At 34.2% G+C, this 26939-nt stretch overlaps 2 protein-coding genes across 2 annotated transcripts in view; both read right to left on the reverse strand.

Moving 5' to 3' along the window:
• Window positions 1-1306: 1306 nt before the first annotated feature.
• LOC108771696 (protein Skeletor, isoforms B/C) lies at window positions 1307-6103 on the reverse strand. Its single transcript, XM_018537052.1, has 6 exons — window positions 6066-6103; window positions 5621-5981; window positions 4929-5249; window positions 2129-2252; window positions 1681-1972; window positions 1307-1539 (listed from the first exon to the last, which is right to left on the reverse strand). The coding sequence occupies exons 2-6, from the start codon at window positions 5934-5936 to the stop codon at window positions 1396-1398; spliced, it is 1197 nt and encodes a 398-aa protein (XP_018392554.1). The 5' UTR covers window positions 5937-5981; window positions 6066-6103; the 3' UTR covers window positions 1307-1395.
• The window catches only part of LOC108771631 (protein Skeletor, isoforms B/C-like), a 46381-nt gene continuing 25382 nt past the window's right edge, over window positions 5941-26939 (reverse strand). The window contains exons 5-7 of the mRNA XM_018536972.1: window positions 7639-7877; window positions 6691-6932; window positions 5941-6086 (exon numbers count right to left, since the gene is read on the reverse strand). Coding sequence (XP_018392474.1) covers window positions 5941-6086; window positions 6691-6932; window positions 7639-7877 — 627 coding nt within the window. The remainder of the gene's footprint in view (window positions 6087-6690; window positions 6933-7638; window positions 7878-26939) is intronic.

Raw genomic sequence — 26939 nt, forward strand, 5'->3', positions numbered from 1 at the left:
TATTATACTTGCGAAAGTTGTTTTTGCTACACGCGCGACAAACAGCATTGCTTAAACAATTACAGTCATGTCAGAACACGCACAAAATATTAGAAACGTAATTAAAATTGTATTGAATATTTAAAGAAATAGTTTTTAAAGAAATAATTCCTTCTCTATATGTGATATTTTTTTTTCTATAAAATATAAACCATAGCTTTACTCATGTAATACACTTTACGCACAAGAGACCAGTTCCAAAGTACTAGACGGTGTCCTTCTGCCGAGTGGGTCCTAATCCTTGTAATTAAAGACATTTATTATTATCTGTACCCAAGGCACATTTACTTTCATTCCGTTTTAGGAAGGTCCACTCTATAGTATATACATATTATAGCATTATTACACGTATAGGGGATAGTTTGTAACTTGCACATCTCACCCTTAAGTATTATTTTTTCTTTACTTTCTTGTACATAATCCACATTTCGTTAATCTCTTTTCTTTCTCTTTTCTCTTCTTTTCTCTCGATTGACTACTCTACGTATTATTGTCAAGTCGACAGCATTTATAAATGTATTTCTTACGTATTATCGTCAATTTAAAGTTATATTAAAATCAACTATAGTTTTGTGCAAAATTTACATTGTACATGTTGATACATCTCTCTCTCTCTCTCTCTCTCTCTCTCTCTCTCTCTCTCTCTCTCTCTCTCTCTCTCAGCATCAAATTTATATCTATATATAATTACGTGTTAATCAGCTCGATTTTAAATATCGTTTTGATATATCCTTCCTCTAAACAATCGTTCGTTATTGTCAAAATTTCATTATTCAGTTCTTATTACGATTATTGTCAGAATTTCATTGATTATTCAGTTCTGATCACGATTATTGTCGGAATTTCATTGATAATTCAATTCTTATTATGATTATTGTCAAAATTTCATTGATTATTCGGTTCTGATCACGATATTGTCAGAATTTCATTGGTTATTCAGTTCTGATCACGATTATTGTCGGAATTTATCCATTTCTAATCTACCTATTTCGTTATTATTGTCAACTCAGCTTTATATGTCAGAGTATGGAAATTTTGCGTCCATGTTCATACATATATATATGTGTATGCGTGTACCTGTGTATATATGTATATATATTATATATAATATATATATCTCATATGTATATAATATGAAATATTCAATCTGATAGGTCTTAAAAATATCTTGCTAATCTTTTACCTTAGAATAGATCTTATATACTAAATACTTTCATACAACCTTGTATGTGTTTTGTCGATTTAACAATCGTACATTGTTGTAGCTTTCATAATTATATTAAATCGATCAGTTTTCGTCGTCATCTTTGTCTTCTATTTTGTTTGTTCCACATTAAAAGAAGGAAACGCAATGATTCATCTCGAGAATAAAAGTGCGATAATAAACGCCACAAACGTCGTAAACGTAGGCAGAACTTGACTGATGCCGTTAATGTTTCTCTGCGACCGTCCCGGATCAACAACATGAATCTTCCAGCCTAGATGTTTGTGCGTGAAACACTGAAGAAAAAATTGTGATAAAAAGGTTGATATTAGAAATCTCTCAAAAAATTTAATAAATTTTAATTAGACTGTTTACTAAATTAATTTGTATCTTTGCAAGTAGTTATTTGATTTTAATTTTTCCTTAATAAGTTATACCTGATAATAGACTAAGTCCGGCGTATCCTGTTTCACAGTCCATACAAGCTTGGCAGGCTCGCCCTTGTTGCATTTAAGTTCAAGTGTTTCGAAGAAGCTCTTGAATGTCTTGTAATTATCTGCGTTATCCACTGTGAGACGAGTCCATTCGCAATAACGGCCGGCTGCGGTTGGCTGAAGATATCCATTGGAATCATACTCTGCTCCAGCAAATACCATTTCCTCCGTTTGTTTTTCTATATTTTGTCCGAGACCACCCTCCGAACTGTCAGTTATATAGAATGGATGATACCTAGATCAAAGGCATAAGAACGTTTCATAATAATGTATTTTTTTATTCGTAATATAACGTTGTCATATTAGGAATATTTTGTAGCAATTCTAATTTTATTTTATCCTATGTGTACATACTTTAAAGGGTACTATCACAAACGAGAATACAACTCACTTAGCGGGATTGGTAGGATCGTTCCCACCCTCCACGATGAAGGTATAAGTTTTTCCTCGCTCAACGGTTATCTCCGGAATTAGTAAATCATTGATGTACCATGCGATGCCCCAAGAAGGTGTACCTATAAATTGTAATAAAAATCACTGATTGAGATTTTTATAGAATTTCTAAGCTTTTTTCAGAAATTATAGAATGAAAAATCTTAGAATACATTAGACCTATATTTTTCAGATTTCATCAGCTGTTTTCAGAAATTATAAAATGAAAATCTTAGAATATATTGGATATATACTTTTTATTTTACGTATGTTAATTAAATACTAACACAAATGTTGATACCTAAAAAGCTAGCGGCACACAATGCATGTTTGCTTGCTTTATTGTTTGCATTTGATTAAATCATCATATCTTAAAATTGGCGTGTCACGCTTTTTTGAAGCCTCTATTCGTTGAGGCAGTTAAAGTAATCCGAAAATGGTGAATTTTGGTAACAAGGAATTTTCGGGGACGCTCTTTTAAAAACATGGTAAAAATTATGATAATTAAAAAAGACTTATCCAATATGGCGGACGGAAAAGATGCGAAAATCTTAAAGTTTTTCGATTTCGGCGAAATTTGAATTAAGAGGACTTATGCGGACGCTGATTTCGAATCTGTGATCAAAATTAGGAAATTCCAAATGGTTAATCTAAAATGGCGGACGAAAGTGTTGCGAAATACATAAAAATTTAAAAATTTCAGCGAAATTAGGTAAATGGGGGTTACCGCGAACGCTGATTTTGATTCCGTGTTCCAAATTTTTAAATTCAATATGGCAGACGGAAATGTTGCGGAAATCAATAAGATTTTCCGAATATGACAAATTTAATAAGACGCAAAGAAATGTAATTATAATTTAAAGCTTAATCGACTATGCTTTGGTGTAAATTTTGTAAGAGAAAATTATATGGTCGTTCAAAAAAAAAAAAGAATCGCGCACGTAGCGCTCTGTGAAGTTGGCACTCCTAAATGCGAATATTGGTAATATCATTATTGCATTCGTTTGTCCACTGTTTGTCCACGTTTGTCCACCCGTTATTTTCTTTGGTCCACCCCGCAAAAAAAGGTAATACACAAAAAAAAATTGTAACATCCCAAAGTGATAATTTTTCATAATTATGTACGGGTATCGTTTGTCCACAACGCGCACGTGATTGTCCACCCATTATTTTCATTTGTCCACCCTATTTTTATTATATTTTTCGTAATAATGTAAAATAATCACTTGGGGGTGTTACAATTTTTTTTTATGCATAACTTTTTTTTGGAGGGTGGACAAATGAAAATAACGGGTGGACAAACGTGGACAAACAGTGGACAAACGAATGCAATAATGATATTACCCATATTCGCATTTAGGGGTGCCAACTTCATAGAGCAGCTGTGTAAAGTTGGAATCTGTAAATGCGAATATTGGTAATATTATTATTACATTCGTTTGTCCACTGTTTGTCCACGTTTGTCCACCCGTTATTTTCATTGGACCACCCTCCAAGAAAAAGTTATACACAAAAAAAATTGTAACACCCCCAAGTGATTATTTTACGCTATTACGAAAAATATAATAAGCATAGGGTGGACAAATGAAAATAATGGGTGGACAAACGTGGACAAACAGTGGACAAACGAATGCAATAATGATTTTACCAATATTCGCATTTAGGGGTGCCAACTTCACAGAGCAGCTGTGTAAAGTTGGAATCTGTAAATGCGAATATTAGTTTTTTCATATTAAAACTGCGGAACTATTTTTTATTTCTAGGTAGAACTGTGAAAAGTGCTACTGGAACTGTTATAATTTTTTTGATATCGACAAAATGTCGTGCCAGCTTCACATATCCTAGATAGTAAATATATGTGTTTATTTCATATCAGGCATCAAAACTTTCGCACGCACCAGTATCACTTTATAACGCGTTAGATAAACGTAAGAATGTTAATTGTGATTTCAAATTTTCTCGGGAAACATCAAGTTGAAAACTACCGTATATTATTAGATAATATGATGACCGCTTTTAAGAATATCGGCGTTCATATGTCATTGAAAATCCATTTTTTACATCACCACCTTCAATTCTTTGAAAAGCAGCTTGCTACAGAGTCAGACGAACAAGGTGAAAAATTTCATCAACAAATCATGCACATGGAATGTCGATACAAAAGAAAATCTCTACTTTCCATGATTTCTGATTTTTGCTGGTCAATTGCTGAATAAATTTAATAGTACATAGTGTAACAGTGGAGGATATTTGTTTATTGCGCGGCCGGGCACGAGCGCACGAGTGTCCGTGCCGACCTATAAACAAATATGCCCCCACTCGCTACATATAGAATTTTTCATTACAAGTGCTCGTCGTAATGTGCCCTATACAGCAACGTTTTTGCGCAGAAGAGTGGGATTAGAGAAATAACTCAACGGCTTGAGATATTGGCTATTTACCGCATGCAAAAGCGTTAAGCTAGGTATAGGGCACATTACGTGCACGCGTGATGAAAAAAATATTAACATGCACGTATATTTGTTATCATATATATTTGACCTCAAATCGCGCTACCTGTATTCCTCAAAATTCATAACTATAAATTGATTCCCCATTTTTGTACGATCTAACTTTGCCAAATCCCTTGGGGAAATGGTAGTGGACCGTGCCCCCGACATAACCAAACCCACGCGACCTTTGGAAAATTTTTGTGGTCACACAGTGTAAGTAATGAGAACACGTTATAGATGTGTTATTCAGTCATAACATGTTGATACCTGTGATTCGTGAGTATCCTCTTTTTGCACCAGTCGGTCCAATTCTTGCACTCAAAATATTCTTATCATTGATGACAGCCGGTGTCCATGGTTCAAGATCAGACGTGATCGGAATATTGTACAAGGAATTTGTACATTCGTGAACATTTCTTGACGTAAAATCGATACGAATATCCTCAGTGGTCTTATCGAATCTCTCATGAGCATTAGCTTCGCCTCGCGCATTTAAAGATCCGATGGCAGCAATCACGCTTGTTTCCCTTTCCGGAATCATCCTGTCCTTCTCTGGTTCATTAGTCCTCAGTGGGCGTGTATACGTGACTATAATTGAAATAAATCGCATTAACGATAATTTCTCATTTCATACACTTAACTATTACGTAATAATTACAAACAGTAGGAGTATATAATCACACGCAGGGTCGATCGTCTTAACGTAAAATCATATGTATTTAAATTCTTTAACAATATAATATGAATTCAAAGACTTCTAATAATCAAATGCTCAAAACTTCTAATGCTCAAAACAATGTGACACTTCTAATAATCATTTTGAAGCCATTTTAATACCATTTTGTTATTATGACTTTTTAATCTGCTTGGATAAATTATTCAATAAAAAATTATTTATAAATTTTTTTATATAATTGATAAATTTAGATATATAACTATAATATAAGCAAAAGACGTACCTGTTGTAATACCATTCTGTCTTTCCCCATGAACAAGTATTGCGTCATTCCTCCCACCGATCCTTTGATCCGGGCATACACCCCTCTTGCCATCGCACTGAGATATGTCCGTCATATAGTAATCCTCGGCGATGAACTTGCCAGTTTTATTATTGTATCCGATCACGACGACGTCACCGCCGATCATCTCGGCCTTACCATCCCGACCTGACAATCCGAATGCCACGTACTGATCCTCTTCGATACGTCCTGAGATCCGAATCTGTACATCCTCACCCTGTAGTTGCCATTGCACTTGAACACGACCATCCAACATTTCTTTACAGTTGGTTACCTGCTTTGGCGCCGGTGTACTGCTCGTCTGACAAAATAAAAGTCTCACATGTAACTTCACTACGAGAAATTATCGTCCATGCGGCAAAATCGTTCATCGCGTTGTACTTACTGGATTGTACCACCACGGCGGCTATTCCATTTGAAAACAGCAACATTATTATAAGAAAAAATATGTAGTAATTGAATGTAAACGATAACCCAGTAAACATCAACTAACAATTATATACTCACACATACATGTCTAAAAGACTTTTGTAAAGATATCTTAAAGACGTCTTTTATAATTTTATATATAAAAAAGATATCTAAAAGTATCATAGACAAGATATCCTTTAAACATGCATGTTGTATGGATAACATTAATGTTATGTTATTAGGCTATTAATTGGTGCTTACTGGAAAATAACATATGTATATGTACTAATAGTTTCATTATATTATCATAAAAACATCGAATTGAGGGTTTTTCGATAATCTATCGCGCGTTTTTAATTACATTTAGTTTTAAGAAAATATTGTTGTTTAAAAATATCTAAGAAAAGACTTATTGGAACAATTTCTATTAAATTTTAAATATTAGATAGTGACTATATATGTTTTATCATATAAAGACGCAAACGTCCTTCTTCACATTGCATTCAATTCGTCTCTATTAAAGCGAAGCTTTTCATCGTGTATATCAAAGAGTAAGGTAGAGTATATTATCATTTCGCAGTAAATGTTAATGAGAGTACATGAGGCACAAAAGTTTGGATCGTAACAGACCGGTGGATTGGAGAACTCATTTTGGTTTACCGTAATTTTCGTTTGGCCAAGAGCCGGAGGGACATCGAGGTCCTTTGGAATTAGAACATGCCCGAAATTGTGTCTGTATTCAACGCACCACACCGCGAGCCAGTTGATGTCGTACACCGTCAAGTTCCCTGGTAAGACGATTTCAATGTCCTCTCCTTGGTACCCTCTTAATGGTACCAAACTGTCAGCAGATTAGATAAGATTAATAATAGTCTTATATTGAATAAAACATTTTATATTAAGAAAGCAAATTACTTTTTCAAATAAAAAGACAGTATTCGAACGTTTATTAAAAAAAAACTATTAAATAAAGGAGAGTAAAAATTTTCGAGGGTTTTGCTACTGTGAGGATCGTTTTATTTTTATATTTTCTTATATTTATATTTTCTTCGTAAAAATCGAAAATAAAAAATTATTCCCGAGCGATAGCAAAAACCTAAAAAAATTTTATCCTCCTTTATTTAAATTTGAAATTATAATTATATAACAATTATGTAATAAAAAAAATTCATTTTTTATTTTTAATGAACGATGTTATAGCTCCATCTGTTTCCAATTCAATTCGTGCATTCTTCTATAATTTTGCGATTCACATATTCTGATTTTTATAATTAAAAAGTAATGTTACTTTCTTAAAATATATATGTAAATGGAGAAAATAAAATTTATATTAAAAAAATAATTGCATAATTATTAAAATGTATAAATAAACTTTAAAAAATATGAAAAAAGAATTTGTTTTAAAATAAATTATACAATTTTTGATATTTATTTACTTCTCATAGAATTGTTTGTATACTAATTTTACTATTAATATAAAAAAATTATAAGTTTTTATGAAAATTATTTCATTCATTACTTTGTATATTGATTGTGTCTCAACTGACCTGCCCTGTTCATTAGGGACTTTGATACCAAAATGGCTGGGTTCAGAGCCATTGCCTACCCAAAAGTAAGCGTCTGGCCCGCCACCATCATAGTGCAAATTTGGAATGTAGATCGTTTTGCTGTCTAGAATACTAATGTTGCCGCTGCGGAGGCCGTGCGCCAATCTCGAAAATTCAGGAAGTACTTGCAATTTCGGTACCTTCAAGTCAGACGGTATGAAAACGTCGCCGAAATCGACCTGAAACATGGAAATAACGTATTTATTTCTGTCTCATATATGATTGCAACGACACACACACCACACACACACACACACACACACACACACTCTCTCTCTCTCTCTCTCTCTCTCTCTCTCTCTCTCTCTCTTTTTCCCTCCTTTTTTTTCTATGATCCTAATTATTTTATAAACAGATGGTATGGCTTTTAATTGTTTCGTACAACTTCTCAAATAATTTTTGTCTTAATACCTTTTTTAATTATTTAATCTTAGTTGTTTAATTTTATATAATAGTAATGTATGAATATTTTCACAATTTTAATTTACATAAAAAAAAGTTAAATCATATATCTTGATGCAATATAATAATAACTACTAAAGTGCTTCTAGAAAAAAGAAAGAAATAAATATGAATAGAATGTTTCGTATATGAATTGTATATTCTAGTACAATTTTTTACATAAGAACATACAACACTCCCATGAGAAAAGTAACGCAAGTTGAAATTTCGCATTATTTACATTCTATCGACCTTCAATAGGAAAAATATAGTATATGTTGAATCCAAATATGAAATAGAAAAGAACTGAAAATGGGAAAAATGACATAAAATAAATAAAGAAAGTTTTTAGACGTCTAACATAACACATCAAAGAAAAATACTGCAAAAATTATTTTTTTAATATTAATCTCTTTTAATTTATTGATCTCAATTACTACTTTTTCTATCAAAATAGTATAAACATTGTAAATCTTTTTTATATTATATAGTCTTCGTAATTGAAGTTATTTTACCAAATCGTTCCGGCAAACCCGCTGGTTTATCCTTTCAAAGGTATGCATTTATATCTTCACGATGTCGTCGAAAAAGTCGATCTATCATCCCATACCCAGCGTTCGAGTTGACGTACCGATGAGAGGTTTCGGCTCGTTTATATTCTAAGTTCCGTCAAACATCTTAGTGAGGAACATGAGAACGCGAAAGAAGAAAATCGAGAAAAGAATGAAGAGAAGTAAAGAAAGAGAGAGAGGCAGAGAGTAAAGAAGCAAGTTATCGGTCGAAAGTTCGTAAAACCCAAGAAACCGATTCCACCCTCCATATAGAGAGTATGGGGCTGCATCAGTTCTCCTTCTCTAGGGAGCATTTTATGGGAGAAAATTCAACGTCCGCGACGATTTCTCAGCTCATTCCAAAACCTCGAACAAATCTATTCGTGAATGGCGAAATAGCGAGCTTATATTATACTAGCCCTCTTCGAGCGGATTTCCTTCGTTTTCTGTCTCGCGAGAATAATATAATCGAGTTTCTGCTAAAAGGTGATCCTCTTTTCAAAAGCTTTCCTTATATACATAAGCAAACTGCTACCTTAATTCTTCGAAATTGAATCTTTCAATATAAAAATATGAAGAATATTAGGATAAATTAATGAAAATTGTTTAACGTTATTAAATGTTGTGCATACATAATCATTTTGAAATAATAAAAAACTTTAGATTTTATATAGCTATAAAAATCATTAATAGGTGCACATCATGTACTTTTATGAATTTTTTTATTCCGTAAATGAATAATTTCTTGAGTAATTGCATCATAATAAATTTATGCGCAATCGTCCAAACCAGTCTAAATGGAGATATTATAATTACGATTGAAAGAGATCCTTGTCACACTCTTTTAATTTCGCATTTCTATTACGATCAATAGCTGGCTAATTAAAATTGGAATGAATTTAATTGAATTGCTAAAACAGAAATTAGATAAATAATAGCATCTGCGAGAGATTAAATCAGAAAGATGTGTATGCAAGAAGAAGCCCGAGCCCGCAAATAGTTCGTTAACTAAGATTACGTCTTTGAAATCGCGATGAGCTATGATTTTCCCTAGAAACAGTTTCCCGAGGAATATGTTCTGGAAGTTACAGAGTACATTTTGCAGAATTCCGCGTGCGGTACACAAATCAACGGCGCGGGAGTTTCTTCGGTTTTGCAGAAGTTCCTTTGTGCAATATATATGACCGTGCGCCAATTTCATCTCTAACAAGCACATCAGATGAAATGGCTGGAAAATTTGACGTTTGCATGTCGTACCCATGCCATCATTTACATTTATATATACATATTCTCGAGAAATGCTCTGCTCGCATCCTTTGAACACTAGAAGCTCCACAACTCCGTAATTAATTCTCTCTAATGTCAATTGCCCTCCTTAACAAGTTATCAAAGATATTACAAAGTACTAAATAAATATAAGCTTAAACTTCCACTTTCCCATCAATCAAATATCAGTTACGTTCTTATAAAAATTATTAAACAGAAGGAAGAGCTTCTCAAGTATGATTTAAAAATTTAGCTAGATACAAATTTGAAAATATTCTTGAAAATATTGGATTATCAAAATAATTATGTACGTTCAAGTTGGTTGCTAGAATGTCAACATTTTTTGCAACATTGCTTATCACGCTTAAGATTCCTATAAAATTATTTCGATGGTCTAACAAAATTATTTTCAGACTCTATGTATTAATTGATTGTATATATAAGATTATGCTTTCATCTCTATGACTTTGTAACATCTATAAGAATCGCTGAAGAAGGGCCCATGAGTTCCGAAACGTTCAATATTTTTATATTATTTTTTATTTTTATGTTGTAATAATATTGTAAACTAGAAATTAATTTTATAAACAAAATCGTATTATTGCTCGATTTAGACCGTTTTTTCTTTATACTTTGTAATATAATTATGTTGTAGTAATCGCTAATTACAGATTAATTTATGATTGATCGAAATTTTCCGCGGCCTTGTAGAGAAGATTTGCAAATAAAAAATACTTATTCTCTAATTTCTCACCAATCGTTTTGAATCAACGACACGCACGCAGCCACACACTCACTAATTTCATCATTAATAATAATTATTATCGACTAGTTAGGATGAACTCCCTCGAGACTCCGAAATTTGCATGCGCATTAATCCCATTTCGTTTAAGGGCTCGTCAATCATATCACCCTCGACTAGTTGATGGCTCGGTATACGCCGAGAAATGTTCTGTACGAATGAACCACGAGACGGAGTTCTTAATGACAATTTGAATGAAGCATACTTAAAATTGGCCTTCCAACTGCAGTCGCTTAATATCCGATCGAATAGGTACTACAGTTATTCGATGTTAAGAAATTAGCAAATATTCATCGGTTAATTTAAAATTTTGCTAAGAAAATAAATGTTCTTTATCGAGTGATAAAAAAATGAACAAAAATAGAAATTTAAAATTGAATAAAAAAATTAATTTTCTTTTTGTTATAGAATAATAACTTGTTTATCGCGAAACCGTTTCTTTAGTAATTTTAGTATTCGCATAATCGATAAAACAGCCACAAGCACTGTAAGTTTCCGAACTAAATTTACGTTCGCAACTTCAACTGATTCCGGAGACTGCGGTAATAGCTCTTTGTAATGGAACGACAAGAAATTACTCCATTCAGCGACATTAACCTCCTACGTCGACGTGTATATTGGCAGTAAATTTGATAACACCCACGTAGCTTTCCTTAATTATCGATAGTCTCCGGTATTAAATAGCGATGCAGCGAATATATGACGTTATTCTGGCATTCAACGAAATCAACGCCCACCTGTCGAAGTGTTAGTTCGCATCCCACGTCATAACTTATAATAGACAGAATATGACTAATATAAAATATATATTATATACATAGTTTTCGACGATACAGAGAGAGAGAGAACATTAATATACCTGACGGTTTCAAATAGCTTTCCACATTAACAGTCAGGATGTATTAGAAAAATGCAATATTTTCACGTCTAATTTAAGCTTTACAAGTTTTTTGCTCGTATGACATTTTTGCTATTGAACGATATGAGATAAAATAATGTGACGCAATACAAAAAATGGTTGCAAAACTGGAATATAAAACTGAGATTGCAATTGCATAAACGATTGATATCTGCAGATTAATAAAAAAAATTCTTCTATGTGATTGGAAAACTATTATTATACCTATAAGCTATTTTTATCAGACGTATGTAGATAACTTACAATAAACGCGATTAAACGAGACGCGACATATGTAGTAACCAAAAGCTATAATATTTAACATGCAATTTTGTGTATGTACATTCTTTTTCTATTGTAGAAAGCATAACGAGATATATATTGGTATTATGATCAGATTATCAAATATCCGACTGTTATCGGAGTTTTAAAACCACTTGCACCACAGATTCAATCGCGTAGATATCGCGATAGGTACATGGTATCACTCGATAACGAAATATTGCTAATAATTAAGTGAACGGCACTCAAGTTGAGTGCACCCTCAAAAAAAATCTGCGCGAATATCGATGGAAATTATAACTCGTATTATGATATAACATATAATCATGCCAAGTAATTTTAATGCAACCCAAAAAGTGAACTAATAAATTCAAAATATAAGAATATATCAATTCTATTCAAAAATCAATTATTTTATTACCAAACTTCGTATAGAATTCAGTGAATTCTGAAAACTCGTCGCACGCCCATTTAATCGAAGATTACAGTATTAAATGGTAAAGTGGCTCTTTCAAGAATTGGCGAGAAGAAAAGTCGAAGGAGCCAGATTTAGATCAATTTTCTCAAAAGTTCTTTTTTTCAAAGATACATTTATTCAACGTCACACCCTGCAATTCAATGATATCGGAATTCACGCCCCTGCCGTGATATATCGATCCACCGTTAATTTTTCATCGAGACGGTACCTCGAAATCTCTCCGTCGTTTAATCTTTTCGCGATGATTTCCCAAGAAAAATTCGCTTCGATCCGATTGTCCGCGATCGACGACTGCTGTGCAAAAGGGCTGCTATATCCCGGTTTATAAACCGGGATGCGGCAGTGCGGGGATTCTCCTCGTCAATCTGATACCTTTGATGTAGCCGTTACACCCCCGATCCCTTCACTGGAGATTTCGAGCGGGTTCGTTGTAACGTTCCGTCCTCCCTAATAGACTGTTTATCTCGTAAGCTCAGATTTAGATTCGGATTAGGGTCTATTATGCGAACTTCTCCCTACGAGAGCATGTGCGTACGTACCAGACAAGAGTGTGTAGCTATTAAAGCAAGAAACTTAGGGGCATTTCATTTATTTTTCCCCTCTTTTGCATAGTAAAAAAAAAAGAATAATTAGGATTATGCTACCATTTTAATTCAAAATTATGCAGATTATTGAATTAAATTAGTAATTGTGCATCATACAGTTTCCTATTTCATATTTATTTATCAAAATTGTCTAAAAGAAGATTCTAATTTAATTCTAATTTCTAATTCTCCTAATAAAATCTTAAAAGGACACAAATCATTATTATATCAAAATGACGCATGATAGCTACAAAATGATTAATGAAAATCTCTTTTCAACCAGCCACAATTTATTTTAATATTATATTGACATGATTTGTTATTCTGCTTGTGGGTAAATCTTCCTGATTAAAAAAACAAATTATCTATAAGGAAATCTTAAGGCTGTATCATTGATTCAAGTACACATGTACCTATTAGAAACTATTTTTCTATGATCCTCAAGAGATTCTATGATTCACAAAAGTTATGGATTACATTATATAATATGTATGTATTTATCAAATATCCATATTCATAGCGGTTTACAAATCTTTCTACCTTTTCTAAATTTTTCCTTGAACGTTCGTTTTTCATTTCTTAATGCAACGCTAAGACAATTAAGAAATACTAACTTCGGTAATCAATTCTAATAAGAAAGTAAGTTTTTTCTAGAAGAACAAACCTCGTTTTTCAAATAATTATACCTCTGTGTTTTTAGCTGAATAATTGCTCAAGTCGACGTACTTCAACTTCATCAGCATTGAAGAGTCAAAAGAAAAATTAAAAACGAAGTCTTTCTTTATATTGTATTTCCCTACGTCTTTCGCACATTTCATATCCGTATACTCCTTTATATAAAATATAATATATATTTTATATAACTCTAGATAATGATATATTTTTATATATGAAACATTAATAATAATCAATCATTTGACATATGTAGAATATAATCGATATCATCAAAGATATGGAAATGTTACAGTAAATGTCAATATCAGTTTTCATCCAAGAAGTAATAAAATATATATATATATATATGTAATGCATCTCTTTCTTCCTGATGTGTATGTATTACGGGGGCGTTTTCTCACTCCTCCACGCAATTGAGATCTGTGCACTGCTGATACACCCGTTATAATCCGTGGGTGGCTACTCGAGCAGTCGATATTCAATCAAATAAATCCCCCTAACAAACTGGAGAGTCACGGATAGCATCGAGAAACAATTCGAGAGAGGAAGGGGGATAAAGCACGGTGGATCTGTGGGAGAGAGAAGGAGATAGGGACAAGCGGAAATGAGGGACAAAAATAGAGAAAGGAAGGAGGGCGTAAGCCAGACGGGGAAAAGAAACGAATGAGTACGAAGGGGACATTACGGTATCGCGGAGATTCCGGTCCCGAGCCGGGACTGTATATTATTTTAGCGCCTTATCAGGTCTGTATCACCCTTCGTCGCACGGAGCGTCGTCCCCCACAACGCAATCGCCCCCTGTCGCGAGACGTACGTCCTTTCGGAAATTGAGACATCAGGTCTCGTTAGGTGATGCAATGGCATCGTCCCTTGCGGCTATTCCACCGGTTGGCTGCGCGAAGGCGTGTGACGATATAGTTTATAGCTCCTGTAATGCGATGCATGCATGTGATCATTCCTCAAGGGCTGGTAATACTATAACACGGTGCTAGTAATAGTAACAGCATTCATTGATAGCTTAGGGTTGACCCTCTAGAGAGAGCCTGTACGCGAAAAAAAAATACATATCAAACAGTATAAGAAAGAAGAATAAAAACAATAATACAACAAGATAAAAAAGCAAGGAGAATTCAAACTATAAAAAAAGAATGCCTATATTTAAAAATTATAATAGACGGGAAAATAGAAATTAAATGTAGAATTAACTCTCTAAACAACTATAAAATATTAAGCATTAACAAAAGTATGAAAAGGTAAATAAGAATGCATAAGTTTTGAATAAAGCTTTACGGTAAAATAGGATAAAACGCCTCGATATAGGGAATATATCCCATCATAAATATTTGACATCTCTCTTGAATAACTTGTTTATACCGTCTCTGATAAGTACTCTGCTTTACCTATAAAGCTTTATAAGATACTGTATTTTTACAATTTTGTAATAGGTATATTATTCTAAGTTAGATTAATTGATAAGATTGAATATATATTATTACAAGAAAGATAGAAGAGGAAGTTATCTAAAATCGACATTTACGATTTAATACAACATATTTTTAGATAAACATTTCTTTGCTAAATAAAAATTATTCTATACTAATTGTAAGTAAAAGAAGCGCCAACTACGAACAAAGTTAGATGTGTGTTGGAATAATATTTCTATATGTATGTACTTTAAATACACTTATTTCAGATATTTGATTGCGCGCTGATTGCTTTGAGATTTACAACACATTCAATTAAAATAATAATCATCTCAGAAATTAAATTGATCGTCAATTTGAAAATTGAAGATTATTCATTAAAATTATTATCTCCTAATTTCAAATATCCACATGTCCACATTATTATTCTTATAATGTTTTCATTTTTTGACAACGGTCGACGCGCTTTGATAATTTCTTATCAGTATCTTTTCTTAATAAGAACACTTTAAAGAGGTATCTCATACGCCTCTTTAAGCAAGATTTTTTTTTTACATTGAAAAGAATCGAATAATCCGTGTCATTGATAAAAGTAAATTCGATAAGAGTAAATTCGTACTAAATACGGTCTTTGTGTAAACGCGTATCGTCTTGGTTAAAATGATAAAAACATATCCTTTTACGAACGTTCCATAAGATCCCAATTCAAAGTCGGACAAACAATTGATAAGAAAAAGGTTCAAAAGAGAGAGGAAAAAACAGTGCAAGAGAGATAGCAGGTTGAAATCAAAGTTAAAAAAAGCCTTCTATTCGCGAGATCGTTGGACTTTAAGTAGATAATAAATTAAACGAGTCTTTCTCGTCTCCGTAGTACCTCTATATCTTTAGCTGCCAGATTTAATGGAGCTTTTTTAACCGAAACTTTTTTACTGCCTCGGATAAGCTTTGTTAAATATGTTCTACCGGGCCAGGGTCTAATTACGTGGGTTTCGAGCATCGTTTAAAAATTCACTTTTAGCGGAGCAATACATGAGAGAGTGCAACGAACAGACTGACCAGAATTTTCGTCCACAAAGGCAACGTTCGCGAAATTTAATGAGAAAGAATAGACCGATAAAATTATATCTACTAGCTCAGAAGTAAAAGTAAAATATTAGCCTAATAACAATTTATTCCACATACTAAAAAAAAATTTTTTATTTTCGTTTCTGTAATTATTATTATAAATATATTAATATAATAATAATAATGATAAATAATAGTAATTATAATCATAAATATCAAACTTTCCTCTCAGCGCACATTATAACAAGACCACCAGTACCATCAAGAGTACTATTTTATTGATTATGAGAAAAATGTTTTTATTATATCAATAAAGCGTGTATGTTTAAGAGAATATTAGTATTTTCAATTGGATTTATAAAATTGTTAGTTATTTCAAAAGACATTTCCTTTTCACTAAAAATTATGCTGATCTAATTAAATGAATTTAACATCATTATTAAAAAATTTTGATATGTTTAACAGGAAAAGGAACTTGTTACGTTCATCTAATAATTTCTAAAATAAATTCAATGTGTTCATTATTTGATAGTTATATGATTGAATTTATCAAATTTCCAATTTATGTAACCGGATTTTTTCTAGTGAAAGTATCCTGTTTTACTCTACGCAACATGCACTATTTTAAAAAATGGCAAATACTTGTAAGTATAGAATTATTTCGTCAGAATCAGAACTGCGTATGATGTGTGTATTTTCTATATTAAATATTTAAACCAATTAGCTTTCATTTTTTTCCTGAATTGATGCTGAGAAACAATCACTAACAGTGATTGTTTCTCCGAGTTTTGCAAAAATATCTGTAATCTCTGAAAATCACTAACAATAAGCTGTGACTCTCCAGGTATGTTACGACGATATTAGTAGCAATGTAATTCATCCTGCTGTAGTATATGAATGACGAAACTTTCCCGGCGATATAGAAGGACCGGTGGGCGGTCCTCCGGAATACCTGGAACTTTCGTAAGCTCCCGTCCAATCGGCGTGTTGGAAAACGAGAGAGGATAGAGAGGATGTAGAGAGAGAGACGCAGAAGGGCTGGCAGGATGAGGAAACAGAGAGCTTTCTCTCTAGGTACAAATGACAATTTTTGCTGGAATACGTAACTGTGGTTAAATGCACGCGACGTTAACTTCGCTTTACTTTGATGCATTCCTTTTTTTTTCGTTGCACTCTCCTTCACGTTCACATGCACATTTCGCGCGATTCCTCCTACCTTTCGTTGAATCGACAAGCCGACGACCTTTCTCGTCGATTGGTTCCAATCGCGAGTATTGGATGTCTGTTTGAAGGGAAGGGTCAATGATCTCGTACAGAAGGAAGAAACAGTTTTACGCTAAAGTCATGTCAGACACGATAACACAGTGTTATTTTTTGTTACATTAATTCTGTGGAAACGTGCGAATTTCTCCTCTGACACAAATAGAAATATGCAGTTGGTGTTCCAACGTCGAAAAGAACAATTTCTGGTGTTTGTTTTGCAAAGCCGCGAGCAGTAATATTTTTTTTTTGTACACTGAATGCTGAACGTTTCCAGTTTCAAACTCTCGTCAGAGAAAAACACACGTCTGCTCGTCGAATAAAAGTACTGTAATGCACACGAACGTACAACAATAAAAATAAAATACTAATAACGGTATTTATATAGATATTCTACCAAAAAAAAATGACTCGAGTTTTCTTTCCCGTTTGCATTGTTATAGACTCTATTTTCATAACGAAGATTCGAATTTGCCTATTGTCCTTTTTTGCCTCGTCGGAAAAATAAGTGGGAGAAGAGTGGAGAGAGAGAGAGAGAGAGAGAGAGAGAGAGAGAGAGAGAGAGAGAAGAGAGAGAGTTTGAACTTTTAATAAGAATAGCAATGGAGCCATTTGCTCTCTTTAAATTTTCGCTACTGTTTATCGTCGAAGACTCACGGAAAACCCAATTTCTGTCAGCCATTTCGATTTATCCATTTTCGATCGAGCTCCCATTGATATCTAGAACGTAGCATGGGCGTGTGTACGTCAGTGCAATCGATGTCTATTCGATAGGATTCGATACATTCGGCATATACATCAGCATCAGCTGGAATATACACCCATGAGGACGAGTCGACGCGTAGGTGATGCCAAAATGGCGCACGAGACATTTAATGCCCTTCGACCTTCCGTAGATTACACGTGTACTATGCGTGTACTTGACTCTGAAGTTGCTCGTTAAAGGTCTGTTTAAATGAAATGCAGTATGTGTTATAACCCTCAAAAGCCGGAATTACAAACGGAATTGAAGTATTTATGCATGAACGTGCAACGTAAATCCGTCTACGATGAATAATAGTACATAAATAAATAATCAAAATCATCGTACACAAATGCAGAATGGAACGCGTTAGTATTAATATCGGTAAATTTAGACAATCGATAAGATAATGCGCAGAAGTTAACAAATACAATAGTTGATGTACGCGGGTATCGAGTGCGCGTTATATTGTGAAAGAAACCATTATCACAATCCACTCGTATTTTTCGAGCGTAGAAATGATTGGATACGCAAATTACCACAAATAAAAGCGGAAATTTTTGTTCTCTCTCTTTCTTCGACTTTTCTTTTTCATGGAATTATTTTTAAATCCCTTCTTCAAAATATATTCTTTATTTCAAATATAAACGCTTAAAGTTGAACACATTGAAAAGTAATATAGCGTAAAGATATTTCTCGTGTCTCTTCTACATTTATATGGCAAAATAATACGCTAAATCGAAAATCACCAATGTAATTCAAACAATACAGAATACGAAGAAATTAGGATAATTCATCCGCTCTAATTATATTGCATACCTCTTGAATCATATTAATAATTCTCCATTTAGATTACTTAGCGCATTACTTTGTCACATGTTATATTACAATACTATAAGTCTGTTCTCTTTTTACTGACTGAATGATGAATCTAATTGCCGAACGACTTCGAACGTTGTCTAATCAAAACTATCATACGAAGAGATACTTTCAGGATCGAAGACTCTGACCTTCGAAGGCAAACTCTTGGCCCTCGACCTCGACGGTTATCAGGGCCGCCGGGGTTGAACCCTCTACTTTCAAAATGGCGGCGAGTCCAGATACGGAATACCGTGGCACAGAAGAGAGAGACGAAGTGCGAAGGGCAAGGGGAGGATGCGCCAGACACTATCCGAAAGAGAGAGAAGGGACGGGAACGAAGTGCGAGGAAGGGAGAGATGAAAAAAAAAGGGACGAAAGCTTTGCATCATTTTCAGAAATGAACCGGTGGATAGAGACAGAGCGACAGCGTAGAAACGAATGATACAACCGAAGAGCCACCAGTTACAGAAGACGCAGAAATGCGAGAAAAGAGAGGAAAGGGTTGCACGAAAGAGAGAGCCAACAGAACGAGGATGAGTGATATCTATGGGGTGGCAAGGGTGGAGTGAGAGAGGAAAGGGAGAGAAAGAGAGAGAGAGAGAGAAGGGAAATGAGGGTGAGAGGGAAGAAAGGGGAGGGAGGGGGAGAGAGAGAGAGAGACAGCCTCGACTACCAGCCGCCAGTCAGCCAGCCCCGGCCAACATCGACCGGGTATTGTCGCGTCTGCGCTTGCGTCACTGTTATCCAGGACTATCAACCTTGCCTCAATTCCTGATCGTCCGTTTTCCGTGTCCTCGTTCATGCTCATGTATGCGTATGTGTGTATGTACCGGTGTACATACGCACGTGTAACGCGCGCGTATATACGTGTGCGCCACGGACACGCGGTATCCCGCGCGACTCACGCGCGGCGCGGCGCGGCGCGGCGCGGCGTCATCCCCCGCGACGCGACGCTACGAGAGCGAGGCGTTCGTCGCGTCGTCGTGTGCCACGCCGCGCCGACCGATCGTGCGGCGGATCGAATCGATGGACGCGTCGGAGGTTTCTCGTGTTCGCGGATAGTCATTTTCTGCATGATCAATGAAGCTCCAAATATGTGAAAGCCAACGCGCGTTATCATCGAAACGATTGTTTCCTGGGAACGGCATTTAGCACGTTAATAACGTTGAGCTATTACGATTTTGATGCCGATTCGCCGTTAGCGAAGAAAATAAGCATAACGTCCATCGGTTATTGTATTTTAGTAGGATACAAAAGTAGTAGATATACGAGCTTTTAATCAAGCAAACTCCCAGATATAACATGGCAAAAATAAACATTTTTCACGAAATCTCTTAATTTTACTCTCAAATAATTATCCTCTCTAATGCTATAATAGGTGCTAGTAGGAAAGTTATCACAATTGTCATATTTTTTTAGCCAGCAGATTATTTCAAAAAATATGGAAAAATTCAAAGTTACTTTTCAATATCTCTACTACATTACTAAGTAATTTTTCAATTTAAATGTTAAAATTTTTATTTAATAAAGATTAAAAATTGTGTAAAAATAAAGATAAAATTTGAGAGTGAAATCTTGTTTGTGCGAAAAGGATCTAAATTGCAGATCCAAATCAAAGATTAATTAAAATGTGAGTGTGTAAATGTATAAATTTAGAGAATTTTAGAAAACTATGCACTAAATTCGTAACATTAAATATCCTTAAATATCCAATTATACCTAATTTGAATTATTGTTAATTATTTCCGTCAGTCGCCACTACATTACTCCTATTCAGTATATTGTTAATTTCACTAAAACCGATGAAACTAAAGTAAAATAATTAAATTAAACATTTTAAATTAAAAAAGTATATTAAATTTGACTTAAAATTAATATTTATTATTCAGTACATACTAAGTTGAATGTATGAATGTTGTGTTAAAACTTAAGCAAGTCAACATCACAGAAATGGATTAATTTACATTTTGACACACATGGAAAAGGTAAAAATAATAAAAGGTTACACTCAAGGCTTGGGTTGGTTACTATCGCTTTTTTGATATTTATCAATAATGAATTTTATTATATCATTTGTTTTCCCTTAATTTTAATATGTATAATATATATTCTATTCTATATATGTATGTAATTTCGATAGTATAAACAATTAGTTATAAACTAATAAATTCTAATCGGAAATCGTATATACAAGCCTTAGCGCTTTGGTTAATTTGTCCACCGATTTGTACATCGACATCGTACACGGAACCGCATGCCGATTGCTACTGTATCACCCATGCAGTGACAAGTCGTTTGCCGATTTGTCAAGATTGATGGTCGTATCAATGGATAAATGCTTTACGTCTGACTGCACTCGCCGTGCAAGTTATTGTTGCTTCAACAAAATTATTCTTGCAAAAGTATAGCTAAGTCAAGTCAAGCGAAGATAATAATATATTCGATTAAAGCAAAAACATTAATTGCAAGAATGTAGATAAAAGTATAAATGTAATGATGGAATTATTTAGCATGTATAATTTTTAGCTTCTCTTTTAGGAAAATATAAAAATATTAATATAAATTAATAAGCTTCCTTTTTTAAAAATAATATTCTCTTACATTTATACCAATTTCATTAAAAGATGTATACAGTAGTATATATATTTATATTATATTCACATACTTATCGAATATTTGATCATCCGATCTAATACATAGATCCTAGGTCGAATAAATAGAGAACTCAGATAACAAAAGTTATATTTTATTCTATTGAAAAAAATTATATTTTATAAATAGAAATTAGAGTTTAATATCCTTAAACCCTATATTCTTAACTCTTCTTAAAATCTCAATCAAATAAAGCGTAATAATTTCTTGATACATTATGGATAGGTATCGCGTATAGTACACGAAAGCGCTGTGCACACAAAACCAAAAAAAGAGAAAAAGACAGGAGAGAGAGAGAGAGAGAAAGCTCGATAGCAAAGTTTTTGGTTAATTCAGGTTCTATTGTACATATAATATACGTAATACTTATACGATTAGTTTATTTGTATTTGTCTTAAAAAGAATTTTAATCCGTTGAAGAAATATATGAGTTATTAAAAGATAAAAATATAAACTATTAAAAAAAAATAGTTACGTTAATGTCACTCATGTGAAAGGGCTTAGAGCGATAAGAGGATACTTCACAAATACATTGTGTATGTCCAAACTAAAATCTCCTGCAAGATGCTTTCCCAAATACTTCGTGAAGGTATTGCGGAGACTCCATGTCCGATATGAAATCGATTATTAACATTGACTTCGGCGAAGAACCAGGATTCAACGACATGGAACGACTCTCGAAGTTATACGACGTGCTCGGAAAGCTTTTGCATCACCAATACAATGAATGATGTCAATATATGAAAAAAAAAAATGTTTCAAAGCTTTTACGCACGCCGCCATGAACTTATCAATGTCGCTTTTATGTCTACATTGTTGACGGAATCGCAAAATCGCTCACACACGTCACTAAATTCGATTATTTCGCTGAAATGACTGACGGGTTACAGAATTTTGATCAAAAATGATTTCGTCATAGTGTATTCGCAAATACTTATTTCGATATATGCGATGAAAAGACGACGATAAAACGACATGATGTGTTAATGTATATTAATAAATGCACGTTATAAATAATAAATAGTTCAAGCGCAACGAAAAATGCGCGTTATTTATTATTGCTCCTGTTTCACGGCTCCATTAACGCTCATTTCGAATCAATTTGGTCAAGTTAATGTAAAATAATCGGATTATCGGATGTAAATATAACAAAGAAATAGTAGTAGATAAAAAAGCGAATAACAGTAGCAAAACATATTCACTAATAATTTCACTTTTTAATGATAAATAATAAATTGTACAAGAGTATAATGAAAAATACGCGTTATTTATTACTGGCCCTGTTTTCCAGCTCCATTAACGTTCATTTCGGCTCGATGTAATCAATAGGAAATAATTAGATTATAAAAATATATATATAATATGTTTTTAGACGATATTATTTTAATATATTTTTAATATATTTTAGACGAAATAATAGTAAATAATACATAAAATGAGAGCAACGATAGTAAAATGTATTCGTTAATAATTTCAATTTTTACTGGCTGCAACAAATTTAATTCAATGTAATTATCTCAGCATTTCTTCACAGTTTTCACGAAGATATTATAAATATACGGGGTGTTAAAAAACATTCAGTATTTACATGATAAATAATACACACTATATACTGATAATGAATAAAAAAAGCCTTAGTGAACATAGGTTAAAGCTTAACCGTTCTTGAGATATAAACAATTTTTGTATGTACGAGAACTGAATAAGAATATTCAGATGATTTGTAAACACTGTGGTCAATTTTGACGTTGCATGCGACATGTAGAATCCAATACGTCAGTTATAATATTAACATACAAAATTGTTTATATCTCAAAAACAGTTGAGCTTTTAATTTATGTTCATTAAGACTTTTTTGTATAGTGTGTCTGGCATATAACTGCTGAATGGGTTTCTTAAACACCTTGTAGAGAACTTGACGTTAGTTGAAACATGACATCCTTCACCAATAGATTAAAATAGAGAAAATTAGTTAAATACTAAAAGTTCTAATAAATATACTAATCTCAAAAAGAAAATATATAGGCATAATCTTATGCTCAATGAAAACGGGATTCCTTTATGCGTTCTTTTTGGGGGGTTCCAGGAATCCATTCTAAGCGCTTATTAAATGACGCTCTCGCGCGGGGTTGGATCGTCCACTTGGTGCCAGAAGCAATCGTACTCCGTCATCCCACTCCGAAAACTATGAGGCGTTTAATTAACTCCGGGAAGGCCGGGAAAGAGAGGCCATAGAATTCACATGCAAATGCTCTGTGACACGATTGCAGAACAATCATTTCTTTTTTCAACTGAAACTCGGCTACCAAAACGACCACCGACTTCTGACACTTCGTGCCAACTAAATTTCACACGGAAATATCGTCATTTTAACGTAAAAGCACAATTTACTCCAAAAAACAAAGAGGATCTTTTTCTCTTAAATGAGTTGTTTTTTTTTTAATAGCGCTGTTTTCAGAAAAATAGAATATTCTAATCAAGCAGATGACAAGCAAAAAGCATACATTATAGCTGATTACTTCTGTTACGCATGAAAGAATATTCGATTGAAGATTCATGTCAATTTAATATCGCAGAAATAACGATTAAGACGGGACCGATTGAGGAATGTAAAGTAATTTTCAATTATCACATTCTGATGATGAAACAAGAATAACAAACATCCGCAACTATCGGTTGATAACATAATTTTACTTTTATATGGCTTGTGGTGTAATCGGATGCGCGAATGAGTCACCATGTCGCAAAGGATGATAAAACGCGATCGCGCAATTGCGAGTAGCAAAGTAGTCACGTCACGCATAGGTCAGCCAGAAAGTAAAGAATGCTGTAATCGACAGACGATACCTGTGAAAGTTGACCGATGTAAACAAAAAGAAACTTAAAATAAAATATTGCACGTTCTTGCAATATAAAGTCGTTACTATTTTTTATTTTTCAATAAAAAAAAATTCGAATGTTTTCATATCTTTAAAATTTTATAATATTAATTTTGAAATGCAAATTTGATGTAATAACTGATTGTAGAATAAAAAATTTTTTTAAAGTTTGTCTATGTTGCGATATGAATAATAAAGGTCAAGGTTATCTACAACGCAATGATTTTTATTGCTCACTTATTTTATTGCTAATTTATTCTATAAATTGTCGTTTTATTATTTATTTTATTAGTTCGAAAATTTCGTGTTATAATATGTATATAATATAATTGTATGTGAGAAATAATCATATTATAAAACTAATGGTTTCCATAATGAAGGTGCGTTACTATATTACAGAGATGTATGGATTTACTTTCAAAAGTCAGTTTTAATAATAAAAATGATGTTGAAAAATATCTTGAATTTTACATAGTCAAATATAATTTTCTAAGTATTATCGTTCATTGTTACGTGCAAAGTATAAAAAATTTGTAGCCGGAAATTAAAGATGATATACCTCTACGTCGTTTAATTTACATTCTCGCCGTGCAACGCGATGAAATCTTAAATTATTATACATAGGGTGTTCAACATTTTTCCAATAAGTGGCATTTATAGGCGAAAGAAGTGGTGCTCCTCCACTCTGAACTCGATCGATGGGATTCTGCTCACGCGTTTATGATGCGAAACGTAAGAAGGCGATTAATCGCGAGTAAGAGTCGTCGGAATCAGAGGAGAGAGAAATAAAATACCGCAGCGTAAGGAAGAAAAAGGAGACGAGAAAACGAGACGATCAGCAAGCTGATCGCCAGCTTTAACAGTTTAAGTTACTTCGCGAAAGGCGACCGTCGTTGTTGGAGATAAGATTGCAACGGGATGACGAGAAATTGTTTCCATCCGTTATTTTCATCTTCTGCGTGCGATATATAGACACAGGGCTTGCACGATTACCTTGGACGGCGCTTGCAGTCGAAAGACAGGATAGACGCGGAGAGGGAAAAAATTACGAAATCCTACCTGATTCAATGGCTGAATCCATTGAGCGGCCGGTTTGATATAGCCGAAGGATATCTCTGTGTTCCATTGAAAGGAAGCCCGGATTTGAAGGAAGAAGACGAAGGATACGTTCGCGAAGGAGCGGATCTTTGAGAGGAAACGGAAGGAAATCCCGAGAGCCAGCAGGGAGAGAAGGATGGACGAAAGTAGGAGTGAGAGAAGAGGGCTTACCCTGACAATACATCCGCTCTTCGGGGGTAACGCGAGGGAGTGCTGACTGACAGACAGCTCCTGTCTACTAGATATCCGAGCAAAATCTACACCACCCTCCTACACGCTGTATATTATAGTATCAGCCGTCCTGTTGGAAGATCTACCACTTCTTCTGTATATCACAGAAAGGGAAGCACGGAACTCTTAGAAACGTTCCAATAATGTGCATTATAAGATTTCCTTTTGTGATCGGCCGTAATCAAAGAGTATCCTGTTTGATCAGAAACATTTCAAGTCCTTTTAGATATGTACCGTTATTCGGGGTCAGAACGTTCGATAAGTACCGCAGAGACCCAAGGCAAGTATTTCAACCGTGGCAGACGTTGCCAGTCTGATGGCAACTATCGTTGACAAGCGATTGTTCATTTTCTTAAAACAAGAACGCTCATTTCTACTAACTTAATAAAAGCATCACTTCGATGCACTTTTTACGATGCTATATGGGTACGAAAAACCTACCGCCGTAAAATCTTTTCTCCAAGAGGAATCCCCCCTCCCCTCCTTCCGAGTTACGCTTCGTCGAACGATGGGGCGGCCGCAAACAGGAGCGATTTATACCAAACCCTCTAGTTACGATGACTCGCGGCGATCGTAATGGGACACCCGGTAGAATGGACCGTAGGCAGCGGACAGCGCGTTTTGCGGTGACAGAGCGTGTCTGATGGAGGGTTGTCACGGTGCGGGAGCACCCCTCAGACTTCGATATTAAAGCCCTCCTCTAATATAACAGCAAAAGCTCCACTCTCTACCGTCGATATGCTCGCCTCAAACCTTTTTCCCTTCCTAGAGGTAGCGATATCGCGTTTGTGTGTCGTTATATTCATACGTGTAAGTCCGATAAAAGGGGGAAAAGGAAAAACTGAAGGGTAGCCCCGGTCGAAACGTAGACTCGCGCGGGCACTGAGATTTCGGGCAAACATCGACTTTCAAGCGAAAAAACGAAACCTATTTAAGAGAATATACCTCTACCTTCTAATTTGTGTCTTCTTGACGAGAGAAGATGAAAAAGAGCTAAGCGTTGGATTAACTCGAGAGTAAGCATATATGTTGCAAAATACAAAAGAAAGGAG

The sequence above is a fragment of the Cyphomyrmex costatus genome, unplaced genomic scaffold (genome assembly GCF_001594065.2).
Source record: "Cyphomyrmex costatus isolate MS0001 unplaced genomic scaffold, Ccosl1.0 scaffold164, whole genome shotgun sequence".
Taxonomy (NCBI): Eukaryota; Metazoa; Arthropoda; class Insecta; order Hymenoptera; family Formicidae; genus Cyphomyrmex; species Cyphomyrmex costatus.